Source organism: Eleutherodactylus coqui, chromosome 2, assembly GCF_035609145.1.
Source record: "Eleutherodactylus coqui strain aEleCoq1 chromosome 2, aEleCoq1.hap1, whole genome shotgun sequence".
In the NCBI taxonomy this organism is placed as follows: Eukaryota; Metazoa; Chordata; class Amphibia; order Anura; family Eleutherodactylidae; genus Eleutherodactylus; species Eleutherodactylus coqui.
Window position 1 is genome coordinate 118,407,569 of NC_089838.1, and position 22,663 is coordinate 118,430,231.

At 43.6% G+C, this 22,663-nt stretch overlaps 1 protein-coding gene across 1 annotated transcript in view; it reads left to right on the forward strand.

Moving 5' to 3' along the window:
* The window catches only part of WASHC4 (WASH complex subunit 4), a 66,223-nt gene that overhangs the window by 37,896 nt on the left and 5,664 nt on the right, over window positions 1-22,663 (forward strand). Inside the window, exons 13-28 of the mRNA XM_066591450.1 lie at window positions 2,208-2,368; window positions 3,796-3,922; window positions 4,380-4,505; window positions 7,369-7,476; window positions 8,295-8,441; window positions 8,530-8,609; window positions 8,730-8,835; window positions 10,416-10,532; window positions 10,999-11,167; window positions 11,408-11,562; window positions 12,195-12,269; window positions 13,900-14,004; window positions 17,680-17,814; window positions 17,946-18,054; window positions 18,273-18,339; window positions 20,001-20,087. Coding sequence (XP_066447547.1) covers window positions 2,208-2,368; window positions 3,796-3,922; window positions 4,380-4,505; window positions 7,369-7,476; window positions 8,295-8,441; window positions 8,530-8,609; window positions 8,730-8,835; window positions 10,416-10,532; window positions 10,999-11,167; window positions 11,408-11,562; window positions 12,195-12,269; window positions 13,900-14,004; window positions 17,680-17,814; window positions 17,946-18,054; window positions 18,273-18,339; window positions 20,001-20,087 — 1,874 coding nt within the window. The remainder of the gene's footprint in view (window positions 1-2,207; window positions 2,369-3,795; window positions 3,923-4,379; window positions 4,506-7,368; window positions 7,477-8,294; window positions 8,442-8,529; window positions 8,610-8,729; window positions 8,836-10,415; window positions 10,533-10,998; window positions 11,168-11,407; window positions 11,563-12,194; window positions 12,270-13,899; window positions 14,005-17,679; window positions 17,815-17,945; window positions 18,055-18,272; window positions 18,340-20,000; window positions 20,088-22,663) is intronic.

The window sequence follows — 22,663 nt, forward strand, 5'->3', positions numbered from 1 at the left end:
TGGTCTGTTCTCGAAATACGTCACTATTGTTCTCCAGCAGGACAGCAGCTGAAAGAATGTTAGCACTGCATTAGAACTCAGCGTGCGGTCCCTCTTTTCAGGGACAACTGATTTTAAGCTGAGCTGAACTCGGCGATGGATGAAAAGTACACGGTAAGTGCACGATGGGCACACATTTACAAGCAATGATTATCGCTCAAAAGATAGCCTTTGAGAGAATTTTGAGCAATCATCGTTGTGTGTAAAAGGGCCCTTAGAGTAGTCCCTATCTCTGGAGTGTAACACACACTAGATTTCTACTAGTTGAAGTCAACACATGGTCTGAAGGAACAGTTTTACCTGCGAGGAGGGTAGGGTACCCCTAGGGATGGAGCAGTCTACAGTCAGATCAAGGGAAAAGTTGAAGTTGCACCCATCCACGATAATACCCTCTGCAAAGTCTTCTTAGCAGGCCAACATCATTCTACCTGTCTTCACCTGACCCTGATTGGGAAGTTGCCAATTTGCAAGAGTAAGGTATTTTAGATTCATAGCTTAAGAAAACATATCTGCCTTCTGGGTTGACAAGAGTGTCCAGTACCTCATGTGGGATCAGAGTATGAAGAGCAATCGCGTCTCTTCTGGATTTCGTTGAAGGATTCATGCTGTGGAACTATGCAGTATAATAATTATCTTGAATGGTGGGAATGTGCCCGGACCAGAAGTGTCTCCCCTGTAAGAATGTGTGACATCTATGTTTGTGGGACACTGAAGCTCTGTACATTGAGCAGAAGTCTAGTGGAGCCATGTGGCATAAAGAAAGGAAAAATGCAAACAAAATCGCAGGGGAAAAAAAAGGGAGGATGAGAAGAGGGAGAGAAGAAAAAGTCCAACTGACTGGGGAGGAGGAAGAGGAGCAAAGAAGGAAAGTGAACAGAACACCCAACAAAGTCTGAGAAAAAGAGGAAAGGCTTGGTTATAGACCAAGCAAACTCCATGGACAAAGTGCTCGTCTATTCGTAATTATAACAAGGAGCCACAGCCATTCTAAAAAAATGTTGCATAGGATGACTTTACAATGAAAAAATGGTAGGGAAAAAAAATCAAGGAATGCACCATGGTGACCTCTGGGAATCCTTCCAGTCAGCTAATATAACTTTCCATTTCCTTCCTAGTGGGAAGCGAACAAAGTTCCCTGATTTCAGAGAGCTTGCATACCAAGCATAGAGGTAGAGAAGGTGCCTGAGTTACAGACCAGGTGGCAGAGTTCTTAGAAGAAACAGTTGTAGATTAAAGGTGCCCCGTGAACCCAGGGAGGTGAAAGAGGAAGAGTCTTGCTGTTTCATTAGGCCACACACAGCAGGGGGTCTTGTGGGACAAGGGGAGGCAGGAGGGGTTTACTAGCAGTTTACAGGGGGCATAAATATGTTCAAAGCCATTCTCTCATCGCTCCCTTGTGAGGTTCGCTCACCTCCATGTGGGCTGCCTGCTTGGCAGGTGGCAGCCGCTGTCACAAGATCTCCAGCTGCTGCTCTGAGCCCTGATGAACATATGGTTGAGATGGCGGTGGTCTCTCCTGCTGGCGAGCTCCCAAGCAGGGCATGCCTTTTCCAGCTTTAGCCTGCGAGCTAGTCAAGGAAGGACCATAGATTGTCCCACTGATCTGCTGCCGTTGGATGTGCCGGCGAAGAAACTCTGGTGGCTGGGCAGCTCTCCCCCATCCCCCCCCCCTCCCTCTCCACCTCACCCCTCCCCAGCTCACTCACCCTCCCTCCACCTCCCCCCCCTCCCTCCACCTCCCCCCCCTCCTCCCCCCGATTAACCATTTTGGGAGAATAAAGACCCCGGAAGGTAAAATTGGTGGATATATATTTTGAAGTGGAGGACAGAAGCTAAACTTGAATGTTAGAATGGCACTATTCTAACATTGGTCCTGGAGTATCTGGGGATATAAAAGCTTTGTTTTTTCTTTCATAAGTCTCTAAATTTAATTAAAATTTTTTAAGCGGGATTCAACTATAAACAATATTTTTCATTGGACATCCCCTTTAATAAATTAACCAGTGAATTGCTTTTATAGCTATTAGCATTGTTACCTTTCCAGGAATGTCACAATCGTACACCTTAGCAGGGTATCGGAGGATTTCAGATCCCTCACCCTGATTGACTATGTCACCAAAATACATCTGGCCGCATCACTATAGTTTTTCTCTTCCCTGTGTTTTTAGGTACCAGCCATCACATTAACAGCCAATGTAATTTGGTATGCCGACAGTTTTCTAATTCAAAAGGTTCCAGCTGCTGCCAAATTAATCGACCGGAAGAGTTTACATTCCATTAAGAGTCAGAGAGAAAGCTACCTTCAAACCAAGACTCAGTCTCTAACCAAGTAGGTCTGCTTCAAACCACAAGCTCTTATTCAGTGCTCGTTTTCCAATGAATTTATTTCTTTATTTTAGCTTTAATTACAATTTTTGTATTTATTTTTTGCTAAAAAGAGGGGCTAACTCAGAACAACCAATGTCCTAACTATCCTATTCATCCTATTAAAAATGTGTTTTAAAAAATTGTTCCTGCCTCTCAAAAATCATGAATGGCCAAAAAGTACAGTTGTAATCAAAATTACTTAATTCCCCTGTTAGAAGTTAGGTTCATTCCACAAATTTTCAGCTGTTTGCAAATCAAATGAGAATAATTTAATAGAACAAGTGATTTTATTGACTTGTGCAGTCTTACAATTATTCAACCCCTTCATGACAAGCATCTAAGTAGAACATGAAAATGATTATCAATAAAAACTACAAGTCATCCTGTAAATAAACAAGCCCTCATGTTGCTACTTTGATAGAAAAGTAGAAATGTTATGAGCCTTAGGGTGCATTCAGACGACCATATATCGGCTGGGTTTTCACGCCCAGCCGATATACGGCATCTCTCTCTGCAGGGGGAGAAGGCTGGAAGAGGCGGGAGCAGTGCTCTGAGCTCCCGTCCCCTCTCTGCCCCTCTGCACTATTTGCAATGAGAGGAGGTGGGACGGGGGCGGTGCTAAGTTCTGGGAATTAGCTCCGCCCCGCCTCTCATTGGAAATAGTGCAGGGGGGTGGAGAGGGGGCGGGAGCTCAGAGCACTGCTCCCGACTCTTCCAGCCTCTACCCCTGTAGAGAGACGCCGTATATCGGCTGGGCGTGAAAACTCAGCCGATATACGGTCATCCGAATGCACCCTTAGAATGTGGCGACAAACAAATTTTTCATATTTTTTACAAAAGTAGTACAATATAAAAAGAACCTATAAATTCGGTATCCCTGTAATCGTGCTGACTGTCAAAAGAAAGATAGCGTTATGTAAACATCACGGTGAACTCCATAAAACAAGGCAAAGCCCAAAAAACAATGACTAAATTGTGGTCCCTCCTAGAAAGAAAAATTGCTTCATGTCATATGTACCCCTAAATGATGCCATTCAAAAATACAACTTGTCTCATAAAAACGCCTTTATGTGGCTGTCTACATTAAAATACCAAAATGTAGGTTTTTCCACAATTGATGACCTATCCTCAGGTGAAGAATAGCAGATCTGACTATCAGTGAACTGATGAGAAGCTGCTACGGCTGACCTTTCAATGGTTAAACTTTGAACACTGTGGTGAACAGACGTTTCAAACAAGGTTTGGGAGAGGCATCACTTCCATGACCAGTGGGGTTTTCTTATTGTACACGCACACAGAGCTTTGAACATAGCGGATTTTGGGATAAAAGGGGATATTGAACTTGTGAAGCTTCTTAATAGTAATCCAGAAATGTCTGTTTCTCTTAAGAGACGTCCAGTCATTCTATGTTTTTGTAAGTTCCTGGATGATGAAGATGGAATCCATATTGTCAAAAGAGCAAAAAACTGAAAAATTTGCTGAAGACCTGACCAACAGATGTAACGTATTTTTACAGGTATTGTTTACTGCACGGTAATCTCTGACACTAAGGCCGTGTTCACAAGGCCGTATTCTACACCAGTATCCGTAAGCCAAAAACTAGGAGTGGAACCTACAGAGCAAAAGTATAATGGAAACACTTGTATCTCTTCTGTATTGTGACTCGCAAATATTGATGCAGAATACCGCCGTGTGACCGTGTCCCAAGGGATCCAAACATGGGAAATGATACATTTCATTCTATGTATAGAAGGGATCTGTTCTACTGGCACTTTGTGTTAACTTTTCCTACTTCCCTTGAGACCAAGCTTGAGTTGTGTTGTCGGGAATGTGTTTAACAGTTCAGTGACTGGTTTAATCTGATCCTTGTAGTTTGCTGTATAGAATGGATATTAACAGTTGGGTTCTAACCCTTCTCAGCTAATATCTCTAAAACGCATCCTTTATCTGCTTGTGTTTTTGTCTTTTTTCAGGGTTTTCTTTATGCCTGTAGCCTTAGTAACATCATCAAAACAACAATGAATTTGTACATGTCTATGCAGAAACCTATGACCAAGACGTCCGTTAAAGCTTTGTGCAGACTGGTAGAGCTTCTCAAGGTAAGGGGCCGTTGAGTCGAGACAATTTCTCCTTTGAATGAGTGAACAATGTCAGAGTTCGCTGCAGCAGCCTGTTTATACAGCAGATACATCGTTGGCACATTCAAACAGAAAATCCTTCAGTCGTTCACATTCGCTATAGTAGTGAATGAGGAGGACTGAGTGCGCTGTTTAAACTGAATGATAAGTGAAGAAGCCAACAATGATTTTTAGTCCTGCATAAAATGAACGATGAGTGAATAATTGGTCGTTGACTGAACAGTTATCATCACTTTCGCTCTTTTGAACATGAATCATTCCGCGTAAGGCCCAATGTCCACAGGCAAACGTGAATTGTGGACGATCTGCATTTCAATCCGCCCATGAATTAAAGCATATGAATTTGATTTGCAGACCTTTTGGTTTGGAAAACAAATCACAGCATGCTCCGTTTTGCTGCGGTTCCCACATGGACGGCTTCCATTGAAGTCAATGGAAGCCGTCCGATCCGCGGCCTGTTTGCACTGCGGATTCCACAGGAAAGCAGGAGATTTACATTTTTAAAAATCCCTACTGTGCATGTGCGCTGGCTCAACCGACGGCGATCCGCAGTGAAGACCCAGGCAGGTAAACACTGTCCTTGGCCGCAGGCAGGGTTGGATACCGCTGCAGGCTCGCACATGCGGGTCTGACGCGCCCGTGGACGTGAGACCTAAAAGGGCCTTAGGTTTTATTTTTTTTTTTATTCAATACAGTTCAATGTAGTTAGCAAGTGGGACAGCCTTATTACTCATGTGATGGTTTAACTGCCATATGTTTTTTCCCTTCAGCTACCAAAATTATTTTTGTTGCATCTTTTTTATGTCTTCCGTGACAAACGGGACTATTTTTTTTATATCTTTCACTGACTTTTGTTTTGTTTTATTTGGGGCAAAAAGCTCAAAAAAGATTTATTTTTTTTTTCTCTAACATTTATAGTTGTTTTTTTTTTAATTAGTATAGTTATGCTAAAATAAAGTATGGGAATGAGTTCCTCATTTTTGTTTTGGACGTTTTGATAAATAAGATGTATGGTTTTGGATTACAGGGCGCATACGGTGACTGTTTTGGTTGGTGTCTGCTTTTAACCCTTTCCAATCCACTGTCTGATGTCTAAAGACATTCTGATTTAAGGCTGTACAGCTCTGATGTTAGAAGACGTCTGTTGGGGTTCTCTTACTGTATATTGCCAGCCTCTCTGCTGTCGCAGCCTATCCAACGTGTCACCTCATGCAGTACTGACTTTAGCCAGCATATAGCGCCGTTGTGTAATGGCAGAAAAAGAGTCCCCTAGGAAAACCAGGATACAAATTGGATTGGAAAGGGTTAATATATTATGTATATATTGTTAATTTTATTCTGTAATTGTATTTAACTTATTCGTGTAATTTTTTTTTTTTGTAACCATTTTTATTACATTTTGAAATTTTGACAAGGAAGTATTTATCAGGTACAACACAGTGTGATTGCTTTTAGAATCAAACAGTATACCAAATTAGGTAAATGACAATTCCATATATGTTGTTCTGAATGATTAAAAACTCTTAGATTATGTATGAACTTCCTCATCCAAGAAATCACAAAATCAAAGATGGCCTGGTCAGGGCCAACCTACTTAAAAATGAAGAAGGGAGAGTAGTCTGGATAGAGGGATAGAGGGAAGGAGAGGTGACGGAATGGGGGTCCTATCTCGTGGGGTCAGTGTCCGGAGGAGGAGTACAGGGCTATGTGGTTGTGTTTATAAATGGTAATTTATATGGTGTTTGGGGGCCACTATTTTAGGAAGGGAGCGTGTAGTTTATCCATGGAGTCTAATATGGAGACAGCATATAAGACCTCTGAGGGATGTTCACATATTTTTTTATTTGACACTTTCCCACTGTAGCTGAGGCATCCATAGGAGCCCCAGTTATAGGGAAAACATTCCCCCTGTATTGACAATAGTCACTGGCAGAGCTGATCAGGGTCTGCTAGGACCCTGCAGCTCTGCTGTGCCAGGGGATCCCGGCGATCACGTGACTGCCGACTCAGTAGTGGAAGAAACCCTTCTACTTTCACTTCTTAGTACATAGCGCTCATTGAGCGCTGTGTACTCTGGAAAGAAGGCATAAGGGATTAAAAACCACTCCTGCCTTTTTCTTCAGGTTTTGAGCTGTGACTAACAGCTGAGAATCTGACCTGCTACTGATTGATTGCAAAAGCATGGGCTTTAATTCCCCGCTGTATTTTTACTATTGGCTGGAATTAAAGCCCAGGACCAAGCGTCGTAAATTTACCGTGCTTGGTTGTTAATGGGTTAAAGGGAATCTATCATCAACTATAAGCACCATAAACAAAGTTTCACGGGAACACGGGACCGGGCAAGTGTGAAAAGGGGCTTCCCTGACTTCACATCACTTAAACTGTAAGCACTGTAACTTAGTTTATGGGGCTTGTAGTTGATGACAGGTTCCCTTTAAATAGTTAGTAGTGACTTTGTATGCTAGCTGCGCCATGAATAAGAACAGGACGATTGACCAAAGCGTATATGAAAGTGTTTAGTGCTATACTCGTTTCATGCTGGATTATTCTTGGGCTCAATGAGGGCTATCAACTGGTGGTATCACAAGTGCTGGACTATTCCTTTTCCTGAAAATAAATGGATTGGTGTCATGCTGTCTGGGATCCCCAGTGATCAGTTGTAATCTGCAGGGATCTTAGTATCTGTTACCTTGCAATGCCGCCACAGAGAAGATTATTTATAGAAAAGGAAATCGTATTGACACAATGTTTAGTCCATTCACTTAATTTTAGTATTTTTTTCCCCCGTGGCGATCAGCAAATAACACAGCTGTCTTCCAACCAGGCTATAGAGCACACTTTCCATAGAAGAAGTATGGTGGTCGCTGATTCTGTATGTCACATTGCTCAGCACCTTCAGTATCAAGCACTTGCTGCCATAGCTGTTGCAAAGGTAAGACTTCTTCAGCTCTTCAGGCCCTTTTACTATTAAGAATCATTTGTGTAGCTCTTATCGGACAGTCTTTTCTCCTGGACTGTTTTTAGTTGCTTGTAGCTTATAGTTGTCTGTACTTGCTAAAAAAAGGCACTCGCTGCACTGACTTCCTGGTGACTGGTTGACTTCTGCTTATACACAGCGGTCCCCAGTCTAAAGGCTCCTTTACACGCAACGATTATTGCTCAAAATTCGTCCAAATGGCTGAAAATTAATTGTTACATGTAAGTGCCGGCATCCTGCAGTTTTCGTTTGAATGATGGTTTTTACTTCACATAAAATCCATCGTTCAACCACTGAAAGACCTGAGCAAATACCCATTTGAATGTATTTCGCTCATCTTTCGAAAGACTGCAGGATGTTCTCCTCGCGGCAGGTTTACACTAGCCAGGAGTAGAACAATGGAATGTGTCTGTAGCTGTTTGCACAGCTGGGCATGTGTTTAATCACAGGCTGGGCTCTGCAAACTACTCCTACAGGTCCTTTTACATGCAAATGAAGATGATAAAGTTAATGACCATTAAAACCATTAACACTTTATGTAAATAGATCGCATAATCTTTCACAATTTTGGAAAGATTATCTTTGCATGTAAAAGGACCTTAATTCCCTTATGTAAAGTGGTTCCTGTAATAAGTAGTGGTTCCGCACATTCCCTTCTGTAATCAAACAAGCAAGAGCAATTTTGGTCAGTGAAAAACTGTTTTATTTATTTTTTTTATTCTCATTCAATTTACTTCCTATTTTGTAACTTTTTGCTGCTTTTATTATTGCAGAAGAGGGTAATTTCAGACAAGAAATACAGCGAACAGCGTTTAGATGTCCTCTCTGCGCTGGTCTTGGCAGAGAACACTTTGAATGGTCCTAGCACAAGGCAGAGGAGGCTTGTAGTGGCCCTAGCATTGAATGTGGGGACACAAATGGTAAGAATCCCGTGGGTCACTGGTACATTCACTCCTGGAATGACTTTGTTTCATATAATACACTTATTTTACCTGTCTGGTGTTGCAGAAAACCTTTAAGGATGAGGAGCTTTTACCACTCCAACTGGTTATGAAGAAGCTGGACCTCATAAGTGAGATGAGAGAAAGGTATATCCCATTGCTTATGCATATTCTGTAGCTGCTGTGCTGCCATTGCAAGTACTGAAGTGACAGATGGCAAATCTATGAAATACGGCAATCTGATGAATGTTCACTCTTCCTTCGTAGAGTCCGGGCACAATGTGACTGCTGTTTTCTGTACTGGCATAGAGCAGTGTTTCCAATTTATTTAGATGATGTGTATGAAAATGCAGTGGATGCGTCCAGGTTACATGTGAGTGACTACTTAGAATTGTCATATGATTACTGTATACGATCATTGCTATATTCTGGCTGCCCATAATTCAGAAACTAACCTGGCACACACTCCGTGTCAGTGCCGGGATACAGTGAGGTCAGTGCAGAAGCTTCCGCTCCAACCCCAGTGTATCCCGGCACGGACGGTCGGCGCTGCCTGAAAAACTCCTTTATCTCTGGCAGATTCCTTGTATAGCGTACAATAGCTTAAAATGAAGTATGGCTTTCAAATGGCCACTGCAGTGAAAACCTGTTTTTCAACCCTACACCCCTCACCTAATTGTCTGTCACATTCTGGAGGTCTCTTCTGTATATTGCAGTCACTTCCATGCAGTGCCGCCTCCTGTCTGATGCTTTTTAGGCACCATGGTGAAGCTGAGATTTCTGTCTCTACTTTCACTATTCTGCACTATCAATCCCATGATGCATCAGCACAGCATTACATGAGAAGCTAGAATCTGTACCATCTCTGCTGCAGGGAAAACACTTATCACATTTATGTATTCACCTAAATAAGCTACAAAACCATAAATAAACAGTCAGGAGGATGAGCTGTGATCGTAGCTACCTTATATAAAAAAAATCACCAGTGTGGCCCTGTATTAACCCTTTCCAATCCACTGTCTGACATCTGAAGACATTATGATTTATGGCTGTACAGCTCCAATGTTGGAAGATGTCCGTCGGGGTTCTCTTACTGTATATTGCCAGCCTCTCTGTTGTTGGAGCCTATCCACGTGTCACCTCATGCAGTACTGGCTTTAGCCAGCATATAGCACTGTTGTATAACAGCAGAAAAAGAGTAAGCCCCCTAGGAAAACCAGGATACAAATTGGATTGGAAAGGGTTAATGTTCCTGTAATATGTATGATCGGCCTCAGAATTGCACAGATCAGCATTGATTGATTGAATCTGCAGTAGATTGCTAAAGTCTTATTAAAGATAGAAGTCTTGCACAAAAGCAGAAAGTCCCCTGGATCACCTTGGCCTCTACCAATATAACATAACCATATAAGCTAACAATTTAGTAGGGGATTCAAAGCCCCATTTACACACACAGATGATCACTTAAAATTGATCAGAAACTGACAGTTTTGAGCGATCATTTTGCATGCGCTACTAATGGGCTAAACAGCCCATTAGAAGCTAAGTAGCTTCATTTGCATGTATTTAGAGAACAGCGGGTGGTCTGTTCTCTAAATACAGCAGTATTCTCCAGCGCTGCCTGCGGAGAACTCAGCCTGCGGTCCCTCTTATCAGGGACAACAGATTTTAAGCTGTACTGAACTCAGCGATGGACGAAAAGTGCACAATGGGCACGCATTTACACGCAATGATTATCGCTCAAAAGATGGCTTTTGAGCAAATTTTGAGTGATAATCACTGTGCGTAAAAGGGTCTTAAAGGACTACACAAAGGTGGACAAACAGTTTGACACTAGAGAAGATTATAATCTCCTATGTAACACTGCCTGCTCCAATTTACCATCTTCAATTCTCCTTTTTTATATAAAATCGCTTGTAGAACAATGTATTCACACGTTTCTGTTTCATTCAGTATATGTTCAGTGCGTTGTGGAGCTGTGTTCCTGCCATGATGCATGCTAGACACCTGGAGTCTTACAATATCTTACTGAAGTGCTATGATAAGGAAATCATGGAAGTTCTGACAGAGGTATGTGCGTTTTATCGTTCCCTATAGTGTTACTCTAGTAATACAAGGGGGTCTGCAGCATCCAGTCTGTGATGGATTTCTGTAATTATTGGATAATTCTGCTATGGTTTTTGTAGTCTGTTGTGAACCTTTATCATTACCTGTTGGATCACCTGGTCAGTTGGCATTCAGTGTCATGAGAAGACCACGTATAATAGATGCAGACATCTGTTGTAAAATGTTGATTGCTATAAATGGTTATATTCATACCCTGAAGCGTAGGAAGTGATGGTGTAACTGACTGGTCACATTGTCCTGCAAAGCTGGCAAGGGAGTGAACTTTGTGCTAGTATTTCTAATACGTTTTGCCGTTGGCTGCCTGGCATGAAAGTGGCAAAATAGTATTCCTTTTGAATGAATGTGCTTTATACTAACAAACACGATACCAGTTCTTGCTTTTACTGATGTCTTGCTTTTACATCTTTAGCATCTGTTAGACAAACTATGTAAAGAAATCGAGAAGGATCTCCGCCTGTCTGTTCATACTCACCTTCAGTTGGATGAAAGAAATCCATTTAAAACTGGCATGAAGGACTTGGCTCATTTCTTCTCGTTGAATTCAATCCGCTTCTTTGACAGATTCATTGACATCAAAGGTAATGTAGAGTAAACTCCATATATGTAGCACAACAGTATTAACTTCATATACCTTGACTCTGTAAAAGAAATTGCTTGTGCACTTAATCAAGTGATAGCCCCACCTCCTTGTCGGGGACTATATAGGTTATTGGCATGGACTGTGTGTGTATATAGTATAATCAGCAGAGCTGGTCCTTTTTTTGCATAGCAGTGATCTCTCATTCATAAGTTGCAATAACTATTCATTTGTTTTGCAGCCTATGTAACCCATTATCTTGATAAAACTTTCTATAACTTGACAACTGTGGCGCTTCACGACTGGGCTACGTATAGCGAGATGCGAAATTTGGCCACCCAGCGTTATGGCTTAACAATGACTGAACCTCATTTACCAAGCCAGACATTAGAACAGGTAAGTATGCATGAAGAAATGCACCACCACACATATGCAAATACATACGCAATAATAAAGTGCAAATTTGTTATAGAAGCTGCTATGATCTGGTCCCATCTGCCTTTTCGCCATGTATGGACTGGTAATGTTGATCCAGGTTTAGTTAAACTGCAATCAGCTGTTGAACTTGGCTTAAGGCAAAAGTGTTGCACCAACGCGTTTTGATCTAGGTTCGATCGCAGATCAGTTGAACTTGGCTTTGTGAATCTTAGAAGAAATGTATTGCACATGGTGATTGGTGACTGTAGTCATGTGATCTTCCTAGTACTCCTAGTGATGATAAAAGCATGAAGGCTACCAGCATCGAATGTGGGTGTAATGTCAGCACCCAGGAAAAGCCCATCAGCCTTGGTCTGCCATCTTGGATTTCAGCTGGTAAACGAAGTTTAACTAGTTTGTTCTACCAAATCGGTGGATCAAATTGAACCTAGATTTTCCCATGTTGGTGCAACGTTTTCCTACTTGATCTTAGGTCCGCTTTCGTTGACCTCAGATCAAAACTTTGGTGAAACTAGCCCTAAGTCCTATAACCTTAATTGTGGAAGATTGATAACTGAGGGTCATGACCAATTCTGCTCCTTTAATTGTAGGGTTTGGATGTTCTGGAGATCATGAGGAACATTCATGTGTTTGTGTCTCGCTACCTCTACAACCTCAATAACCAGGTAGGAGATTGTGTGCTTTCCATCACATAATGGTTATTCCAGTGCATCTCCTACTAGTTGCCCCACTATTTGCTTAGTTAATATAACTTCTCTAATGCTCACTATGATATTAGACTATATATTTCTCGCGTTACATTGTTCTCGGTGAGATCATTCTTGTAGTAATGAGGCATTAATCTACCTTCAAACATCATTATACATACAATATGATCACACATGAATATATTTCTTTTAGTACCAGTGCTGTTATAGTCCGTATTATTCACTGATCAGAGGTGCATTCAGGATTCAGAACTGAAATCGCCCGACCTTCTTTGCTGGTTTCATCTGCAAGTATGTTGGATGTTCTTGCAAGTGTAGTCTGTATACCAGCTACCTTGCAGCGTTCTGATGTAAAAACATTTAGTGCACATGGGCTCTGCTGAGCTATAAGGCGTTTGTCTGATGGCAAGTGTCTCACCGGTTTCCCATAGCAACCATCGGAAGTGTGAGTGCAGCTCTGAATTATAATTCAATTATGTAGAGTAGTTATAATTTACATGAACAGCGATGCTGCGAGGTAAAAAAGAAATCGCTGCATGTCCTTTTTTTTTCACGCTCCTCGGAACTCATTGGCCATAGGACAGTCGAACTTTTTGCATGCCGTGCGATGTGATGTTTGTCGTTGAAATCAATGGGAAACAGCTGACGATCCTCGGACAGGCGTGAAACAACTGCCGGAGGATCACACTTTCACAGAAGTAATGTGAGGCGGTTTTGCATGAAAAACTCCTTGCATCTGCAGGTCAAATGCACATTAACAAGCGCAATATCGGTTCAGGGTTCTTGGCCTGATATCGCACTCCCCTGTGTAGCCGAAGTTTAAAGGTGAATATACAAATATATAGGCATATAACTTGTCTATTAACCTAGTATTCCTGAAGTGTAGCAGAGTTTTCAATGCGTTTTTATAAAATACACCAGGTTCTCCTTACCCTCTCATTTGCTGCTGTTTGCACCCTGTTTCTTGTTTTTAAGTTCTGATTTTCATGTGGTCTTCCCCATTTTTCTGCTGCCCTGCTGTTTTGCAGTCACTTTTCAGGCAGGGGGCGTGTTGCAGGCCTAGCATACAGCCAGTAGTTCACTGTCCTGTGGTTCCTTTTCTTGACTTCCCATGCTGTATTGCTCTGTCTCAGGACCAATCAGCAGGCAGGCAGTATCAGAATGCCAGTCCCCCCCTTTTCTGGGACGCTTTGGGCATTCAGACCAAATGGTTGATTGGCACAATATAATGTGTAGACACACATGCTGTTAACAGCAGGAGAGGCAGGGACTGTGGAAATTGTCGACCCTGTCTGCAGATCTCTGAGCCTGCGAAGATAGCTGCTTCCTCACAGCTAAGAAAATGTCCCACACTATCCCAGTAACTATAGAAGCTCAATCCCTAATAGTCAGTGGATTGCAGGGGGGCTGGAAGAGAGACCCTTAGTGGTAGCCACTTCAAACTTTATTTACAGTGGTAAAACAAAGTTTGTAAATGAAAGTCTATTACAGAGACTGAGACACACGGGCTATTAGAGGAGTATAAGTTGTTTGAAAGGTTATTACCCTTCTTAATATTTCTATTCTTCATGTTCCCATTTCTTTGCAGATATTTGTAGAGAGAACCAGTAACAACAAACACCTAAACACCATCAATATCCGGCATATTGCAAACTCCATTCGAACACATGGCACTGGGATCATGAGTACAACAGTAGGCATTTTTTATGGTCTATGTTTTGTTCATTATGCAGACATTTTTTTTGAAATGCATTGATTTTTGTCTAAAAATCACTTTTTCTTGGGGGACACAGCAAGACTTTGGGTATACCTGCTACCACTAGGAGGCGGACACTAAGCAGAAAAAATATTACTCCCACCAGCTATGCCCATCCTGCAGGAATTTAGCTAAATCAGTTTTAACTTACTGTTTTGCCCGCTGCTCCTAATGATCACACTTGGCAATTAGCACTAGTGTTAATCATTCACAATGTTCTTTTCCATAGAGGAGTGATTGCCTCGTCCGCCCACTGTATTGGATAACCTACATATTTACGGAGTATCAGACAGTTGCTCTATTTAGTTCTCATTCCAAAACTACTTTAACAGACATATAGTTGCATAATCACACCCATAGAGATAATCCCTCTCCCAATCCCATGCTCTCCTCCTCTGGAGGCAATGGCAAGTTGTGGATCAGATTGTTGAACATGTTGTCTAGCTTGGTCGGACCACATGGACTTCAGTAGGGAATGCTGTTCTAGTCTCTTAATTCTCCTACATCAATTGCTCTCCTGTGGGGTAAATTTCCTTGCCAGGGTGGTTCCAACAGTTCCATTTAGTATACTGTAGTACAGATTCCTTAAGGGCCATTCTTTGCTCTCGTTCCGTTGAAGGTCGCAGCATCATCGGCCTATCTAGGCAATCATGCGAGGACACAAGTGTTGCCACAGCCAGGTCGAAGATGGCCAGTGCACTATGGTGCATTGAGTCTCAGCTTCCAGTTCTTTGACGGTACACAATATTGGACCAGTCCTGGGATGGACACTTGTCACTTGATAGATTAGGCGTGAGGTTATTTTTCAACTTGGGTTTTTAACCATAATTTTAGTTTGTCCTGTACCGCTAGCAAAGAGGGGTAATCCCATACATTTCGATAGTTTACCACCACAGGGCATCCACCCTGTTTCCTATCCCACACTACTATAGTTCTATTATCTGGTAACTGAAAATGCTAGGGTACCACCCTTTCTAGTAGGTGTCCTACACTAGAGGGTAGACACTTCCCAGTCATAAAAGGATCTTGGCAAGTGCTTTGGCCTCCCTTGTGAGAAGGCCTCTTCCTAGTCCTCACAACCTTGTTCTCAGTTCTGCAGAACACATTTCCTTAAATTCCCTCCTGGACCTGTAAGTTCCTGGACCCACTAGTAATGGGATAATGATCATACTCATTATCTTCATTCTCATTGTCCCACCCGTGGAGACTGCTCTGGAAGATCTTGCTCTGTTCCCCAATGACACAAACGAGAAAACAGGATTTTTGTTGCTTACTGTAAAATCCACTTCTCGTTCCGTTCATTGGGGGAACACAGCACCCACCCAGTTTTTTCCTGTCTTCACAGATTCTTTATTTTTTTCTCCAGATGGAATCCTTAAAGGAGTTTTGTCATTACAACAAAACCCCATCCCGCAGCTGGGCCCTTCCTTAAACAAAAATGAGGGCATACTCGGCGCTGGCATCAGCTGTGACGTCTGGGTAGACAGGCTGGGGAAAAAACATGTAACCGTTGTGGTTACAAAACCCCTTTAATCCTTTCTGATTTTTACCTGGCACCATCTGTTGTTCTCACGTTCTGCATTATTTTGCGGTCATGCATTCATTTGTGTGGCTGCTGCTGTTTTCCTACGAAGGGATTTGGCTCATTGCCTGCAGGAGGGACATAAGTGGTGGGAAGAACTAACACTCTTTCCGCTTAGTGCTCGCCTTCTAGTGGTAGCAGCTATACCCAAGGTCTTGCTGTGTCTCCCAATGAATGTGACGAGAGGTAGATTAAACGATAAGCAACAAAGTACGGATTTGTAACTGGGTTGTCTTACAAATGTTCAACTCTTTGGCATATGCGGCCTCGATATATGAGCGTACATAGCAAGCTGCATAGAGCTCTTCACTAGCAGGTTTGTCAGACTGGTGTCAGGTAGATCAGTCTTTAACCCTTCTCTCTCCTCCTCTGAACGATCGTCTAGACCCGTGATGGCGAACCTATGACATGCGTGTCAGTGCTGCCACGCGTAGCCATAGTAGCTGACACCATTAGTGAATACTGGCAGGGGCCGTGGCTTCCCTGCTGGTATTCACTAACCAGCACTACTAGCAGCGCTGATCCCGGCGCACACTGTGATGTCAGTGTGCAGCCGGGATCCCCCTCTCCCCTCCCCCGACGTCTCCTACCTGTTGGTTCCGCGAGAGCATCCGCGGGAGGAGGCGTCCGACAGCACATTGACGTCACAGTGTGCGCCGGAGATCATCTCTGCTAGCGGCGCCAGGCACAGGAGGAGCGGAGCTTCCAGGAGGTAAGTATGTGGGTCTCGGGCGGCGCAGTCACTGCTAGGGGGCCGCTGTGGGGGGCAGAATCACTGCTAGGGGGCCGCTGTGGGGGGGGGGGGGGCGCAGTCACTGCTGAGGGGGCCGCTGTGGGGGGGGGGGGGGGCGCAGTCACTGCTGAGGGGGGCGCTGTGGGGGGGGGGGCGCAGTCACTGCTGAGGGGGCCGCTAGGGGGGGGGCGCAGTCACTGCTGAGGGGGCCGCTGTGGGGAGGAGCGCAGTCACTGCTGAGGGGGCCGCTGTGGGGAGGAGCGCAGTCACTGCTGAGGGGGCCGCTGGGGGGGGGCGCAGTCGCTGCTGAGGGGGCCGCTGTGGGGGGGGGGGCGCAGTCGCTGCTGAGGGGGCCGCTGTGGGGGGGGGGGCAGTCGCTGCTGAGGGGGCCGCTGTGGGGGGGGGGGGCAGTCGCTGCTGAGGGGGCCGGTGGGGGGGGGGGCAGTCGCTGCTGAGGGGGCCGCTGTGGGGGGGCGCAGTCGCTGCTGGGGGCCGCTGTGGGGGGGCGCAGTCGCTGCTGGGGGCCGCTGTGGGGGGCGCAGTCGCTGCTGGGGGCCGCTGTGGGGGGCGCAGTCGCTGCTTGGGGCCGCTGTGGGGGGCGCAGTCGCTGCTGGGGGCCGCTGTGGGGGGCGCAGTCGCTGCTGGGGGCCGCTGTGGGGGGCGCTGTCAACGCTGGGGGCTCATTTTTACTGAGATAAGTGAGGGGGAGGCAGCGAGAGTCTGTGCTATGGGTGTTTTAGGTTTATTAAATACAGTTATACATTACAATTATACATTTTTATTTAAACTATAAATATCGCAAATTTATGTTTTTTTTGCTCGTTTTTTGGGCGAATTTTGACACTCCAAGCTCAAAAGGTTGCCCATCACTGGTCAAGACTCTAGACTGATTTATGAACATAAGCAAGTTAATATGACCAGTGGGGGCATTGAAAAAAAAGCAAAAAGAGGATCTTTTTGTCGCCTTTCACCCCTCATGCTCTGCACTAGAAGTAATTCTAGTGCAGAGGAGTGGGGGGGGGGGGGTCCTGCTGAGTAGTTTTAGTAATACAGGGTAGGTGGACCCATCACGGCCAAGCACTTTACCTGATGGGAGATTTTTTAGGATATCTAGAAGCTCTTCCTCCATTATAGACACACCTATGGAGGCTGTGACTTCCTGAGAAGAGTGTAGGGAAGTGACAGGACAAGTAGTCGCTGTGTAGGGACAACTTTCTCAGTTTTGTTTTTTGCTCAGTGTTTCCTTTTGAAGGTGTCAACTCTCTTTTTTTTTTTCCTCCTATACTTCTTTTTTCAGGTCAATTTTACATACCAGTTCTTACGAAAGAAGTTTTATATATTTAGCCAGTTTATGTACGACGAGCACATAAAGTCCCGATTAATCAAGGATATTCGGTTTTTCAGAGAAGTTAAGGACCAAAATGACCAGAAGGTAAATTCAAGTGTAATGGTGGAATATATCGTGTTTCCTGCCATGGTCTGAATGGGAGATATTCAATTATTTTGCCTATTTCTACTTATTTGCAGCTAATTTCCTGCATCCTTGTTTTTTCCCCCTTACAGTATCCTTTTGAGAGAGCAGAAAAGTTTAACCGTGGAATCCGGAAGCTTGGCCTCACTCCCGATGGACAGAGCTACCTGGACCAGTTCAGGCAACTCATCAGCCAGATCGGTGAGCTACAATGGCTTAGAAAAAAAATTGTAACTCTATTAAAATAATTTAAAAATCTGCTGTTTGCATAATAATTTGAGAAACTCCCAAAGTAAAGTAGTAATAGAACTTGAGTAATGTTGATCGGGTTCTTGTTTGAGAATGGTGGCAGCAGATGTTTCCCGTTTCTTGCCTTTTTCTTATGGCTGCTTGATGCTCAGCGGTACTTTTCTTTGCAGGGAATGCAATGGGCTATGTCAGGATGATCCGGTCTGGTGGCCTTCACTGCTGCAGTAATGCAATCAGGTATACATATAAATCTTCAAATTCCTGGAAAAGCAATATTTAGTTATTACTTTTCGGTCAGTGTTCTGTAGTAATACACATGGCCGGATAGGTTCAATGGCATGTAGAACTTTACAACCAGTCTTATATCGTGTAGTGTATCTAAAATGAAAAATTAGGCACCTGTTGCAAATAGTCTTGATCAAAACTGTTAACCTTGTGGTTATGGAGATATATATCTCCATGGCAATAGACTGCGAACAAAATCATGTGTAGTCTGCTCCTGCAGTTCATACTCCCTCCATACTGAAGGTATGTTGCCAAGTAGTAGTGTCAATGGCCATCTTTACTTATATACTAATACAAAGATATACAGAGACAGATACAAACACCCAGCAGAATGCAGACAGGCAGATTGCAAAGGAGCATTGCACAAGTGCAAGATACTGATGAGCAGCCACATATTGGGGGATTGGGGAGTGGATGCTTAGTATTACACTTGCACATTCAAAGGGTGCCAAATGCAATTGATACATGTAATGCACCATGCAGTCTTACAACCTAATCTTGACGCCACGTACGATTCAGTCCAGAAGGTTGCCCTGCATCTCAAAGTGAGCCACACTGGACCGAAGTGGTTTTTGTACCTGCCCTTATATATCTCTGTGTTAGTATACAGGTAAATATAACTGCTTGCAGTGATATTTGAGTTGATTTTTACCAAGTAGTAGTGGACTGAATGGAGTATGACTGCAGGATCAGACTATACAGGGTTTTCCTTGTAGTTTGTTACCATGGGGACACAAAGTTCAACAGTGGAGCTGTAATCACAAAACGGCACAACTTCTTTTGATCAAGACTATTTGCAAAGTTGTTTCATTTTTTTTAACTTTTAGATGCAATAACAAAATAAGTTTGCGAAAGTCCGCAAACATTTCAATAATCAATTCACTTACTATAGGACCTGTTGGAGACTGAAGAACAATTTCAAGGGTACGTTCACATGGGGCAGAGTACATGGTGCTGTTGGTGCCCTCTGACAGCTTCTAGTGAGCGCCGTGGCACTGGTCAGGTTATTCCACATCACCTGACCAGTGGATCTGAGATCACTAGATGCTGCTGGGGAGCCTATGCTGGGGGGCGCTGACAAACACCATGTATTCCGAGGTGAGGGGTGCTGTGTAACTACTAAAATCAGCTGTGGATACACAGCTAATTTCTGGTCAATATCTGTACCTACAGTGCGGAGCTTGACAGATTTCTATGTAGAAATGCTGCAGAACTTGTCATGGAACTTTACGCAGTGGACATTCCTTAGCCTTTACGCCCCATATGAACGTACCCTAAATAACAGTCAAAACTCCAGAGCCATCCATACTGGGCTGCAAGGCAGAGAGCAGTTTATCATGTAAAGGACTTGTCCCATTTGGACAACCCCTGTCCATGTGCCTTATTAGAGCATATGGATATCATAGAGGAAGATCTCTGCTCTGAAGCTCCCCCACCCCCATATATTAGCCATAGTGGTTCCTGCTGTGTAGGACTCTGTGTGGCCAGTTAGAATGGGTGCTATGTATAACTTCATTTCCCCTTCAGCAACTTCTTGGGGCTGGGTATGGAGAAAGGCTGCTTGCTTGTCTTGTACTTATTTTAATGCAGGTTTTCTTTAAATTGTTTCCTAGATTTGTACCAGACTTAGAAGATATAGTCAACTTTGAAGAACTGGTGAAAGAGGAGGGTTTGTCAGAAGAAACTCAGAAGGCTGCAAGGTAAGCCTTTTTAATATTGTCAAAAAGGATGAAATAAGTGGAGCATCCCTGTGGTGATGTAGAGGTTTTTCAAGGCTATGGTGAGGCTGTGGAAGTAGATGACTAGGATGTGAAGATTATGTGAGGCTGCTGCCAGCCAGGTGGATGCTTTACTGGAAGTAGACATGAGTGAATGCAAACGAAAGCGTAAAAACACTAGCTTGAGTCACAACTATCCAAAATAAAGTGGGTAAAATGGCTGTTTGGTGATAAACCAGCACAAAGTGCGTTTCGAGGCAGAGAGCCTGTTAAGTGGAGCTAGGGTATAAACAGCTGTGGCTAAAGCCCCATTTGCACCCAACGATTATTGCTCACAATTCGTTCAAACGATGGCTTTTGAGCGATAATCGTTGCATGTAAACATAGTATGTAAGGCTGAATGAAGACAATGTCCATCTAGTCCAGCCTGTCTATCCTACTGTGTTGATCCAGAGGAAGGCAAAAAACCCCAAGGCCACAAGCCAATTAGCCCTTTTGGGGGAAAAATTCCTTCCCGACTCCCTAATGGCAATCAGACTGTTCCCTGGATCAACCCCTAATAGTTCCTACCTGCCTATATACCAGGATTGACACTTGACCTAATAATTATATCCTGTAATATCCTTCTTCTCCAGAAAGACATCAAGTCCCCTTTTAAACTCCTCTATGGATTTTGCCATCACCACTTCCTCCGGTAGAGAGTTACACAGTTTAACTGCTCTTACAGTAAAGAATCCCCTTCTATGTTGGTGATGAAACCTACTTTCCTCTAATCGTAGCGGATGTCCTCTTGTTACCGTCGTGGTCCTGGGTGTAAACAGATCGCGGGAGAGATCCATGTGTTGTCCCCTCATGTACTTATACATGGTTATTTGGTCGTCTCTTAACCTTCTTTTTTCTAGAGTAAATAGTCCCAATTTGGATAGCCTCTCTGCATATTCCAGTCCCGTCATTCCATGTATTAGTTTAGTTGCCCTTCTTTGAACCCCCTCAAGCACTGTAACATCTTTCCTGAGTACCGGTGTCCAGAATTGTACACAGTATTCCATGTGAGGCCTGACAAGTGCCTTATATAATGGAAGGATAATGTTCTCATCCTTCGCCCCTATACCTCTTTTAATGCACCCCAAGACTTTATTTGCCTTTGCAGCAGCTGACTGGCATTGGTTACTCCAGTTCAGTCTATTATCCACTAATACCCCCAGATCCTTTTCCATATCACTTTTCCCCAGTGGTACCCCATTAAGTGTATATTGGTGACATCCGTTTCTCCTGCCCATGTGCATAGTCTTACATTTTTCAACATTGAACTTCATTTGCCATTTTTCTGCCCAAGCCCCCAGCTTATCCAGGTCCGTTTGTAGCCGCACATTGTCCTCCGTTGCATTAATTATATTGTATAATTTTGTGTCATCTGCAAATATTGATATTTTGCTGTGCAGTCCCTCTATCAGGTCATTGATAAATATGTTGAACAGAGTGGGGCCTAATACTGAACCCTGTGGCACCCCGCTAGCGACAGTGGTCCAATCAGAGTACGCACCATTTATTACGACCCTCTGCTTTCTATCATTGAGCCAATTTTTTACCCACTTACACACGTTTTCGCCCAGTCCGAGCTGCCTCATTTTGTATATTAGCCTATTATGTGGCACGGTGTCAAAGGCTTTAGAGAAGTCCAGATATACAAGATCAATAGATTCTCCCTGGTCTAGCTTAGAGCTTACTTCATCGTAGAAACTGATCAGATTTGTCTGACATGAGCGACCCTTCATGAATCCGTGCTGGTGAGGAGTTATTCCCTTAATCTCCTTGAGGTACTCATCGATGGCATCTCTCAGAATCCCCTCGAAAATGTTTCCCGTTACTGAAGTGAGACTTACTGGCCTGTAGTTACCAGGCTCACTTTTGCTCCCTTTTTTGTAAATTGGAACCACGTTAGCAATGCGCCAATCCAATGGTACTACACCGGTCTTGATAGTGTCTAGAAATATTAGGTATAGCGGCCTAGCTATCTCGTCACTTAGTTCCCTTAATATCCTTGGGTGTAATCCATCTGGGCCCGGCGATTTATCAATTTTAGTTTTCTTTAGACGCTTCCGCACCTCCTCCTGCGTTAGGTATGAGATATTTTGTGAGGGGTTCTTTTTATTCCCCTGCATCTCGTGTGGCATTTCCTTTTCTTTTGTGAATACACTTGAGAAAAAACTGTTTAGTAGATTTGCTTTCCCTTCGCCATCATCAATGATTTCTCCTGCATTGTTTTTTAAAGGGCCAGCGCTCTCCCTGCAAATCCTTTTGCTGTTAATGTAGTTGAAAAATAGCTTCGGGTTGTTTTTGCTCTCTTTGGCGATCCGTCTTTCTGCTTCCTCCTTGGCAGTTTTGATCGTATCTTTGCATATTTTGTTTTTTTCCCTGTATGATTTTAGCGCTTCTTCGCTGCCTTGTTGCTTTAGTAGTTTGAACGCTTTCTTTTTTTCGTTTATTGCCCCTCTTACCTCTTACCTCTAAACGCTTCTATCTTTCACTCTTCGGCTGAACGATGATTTTTAGGTGAG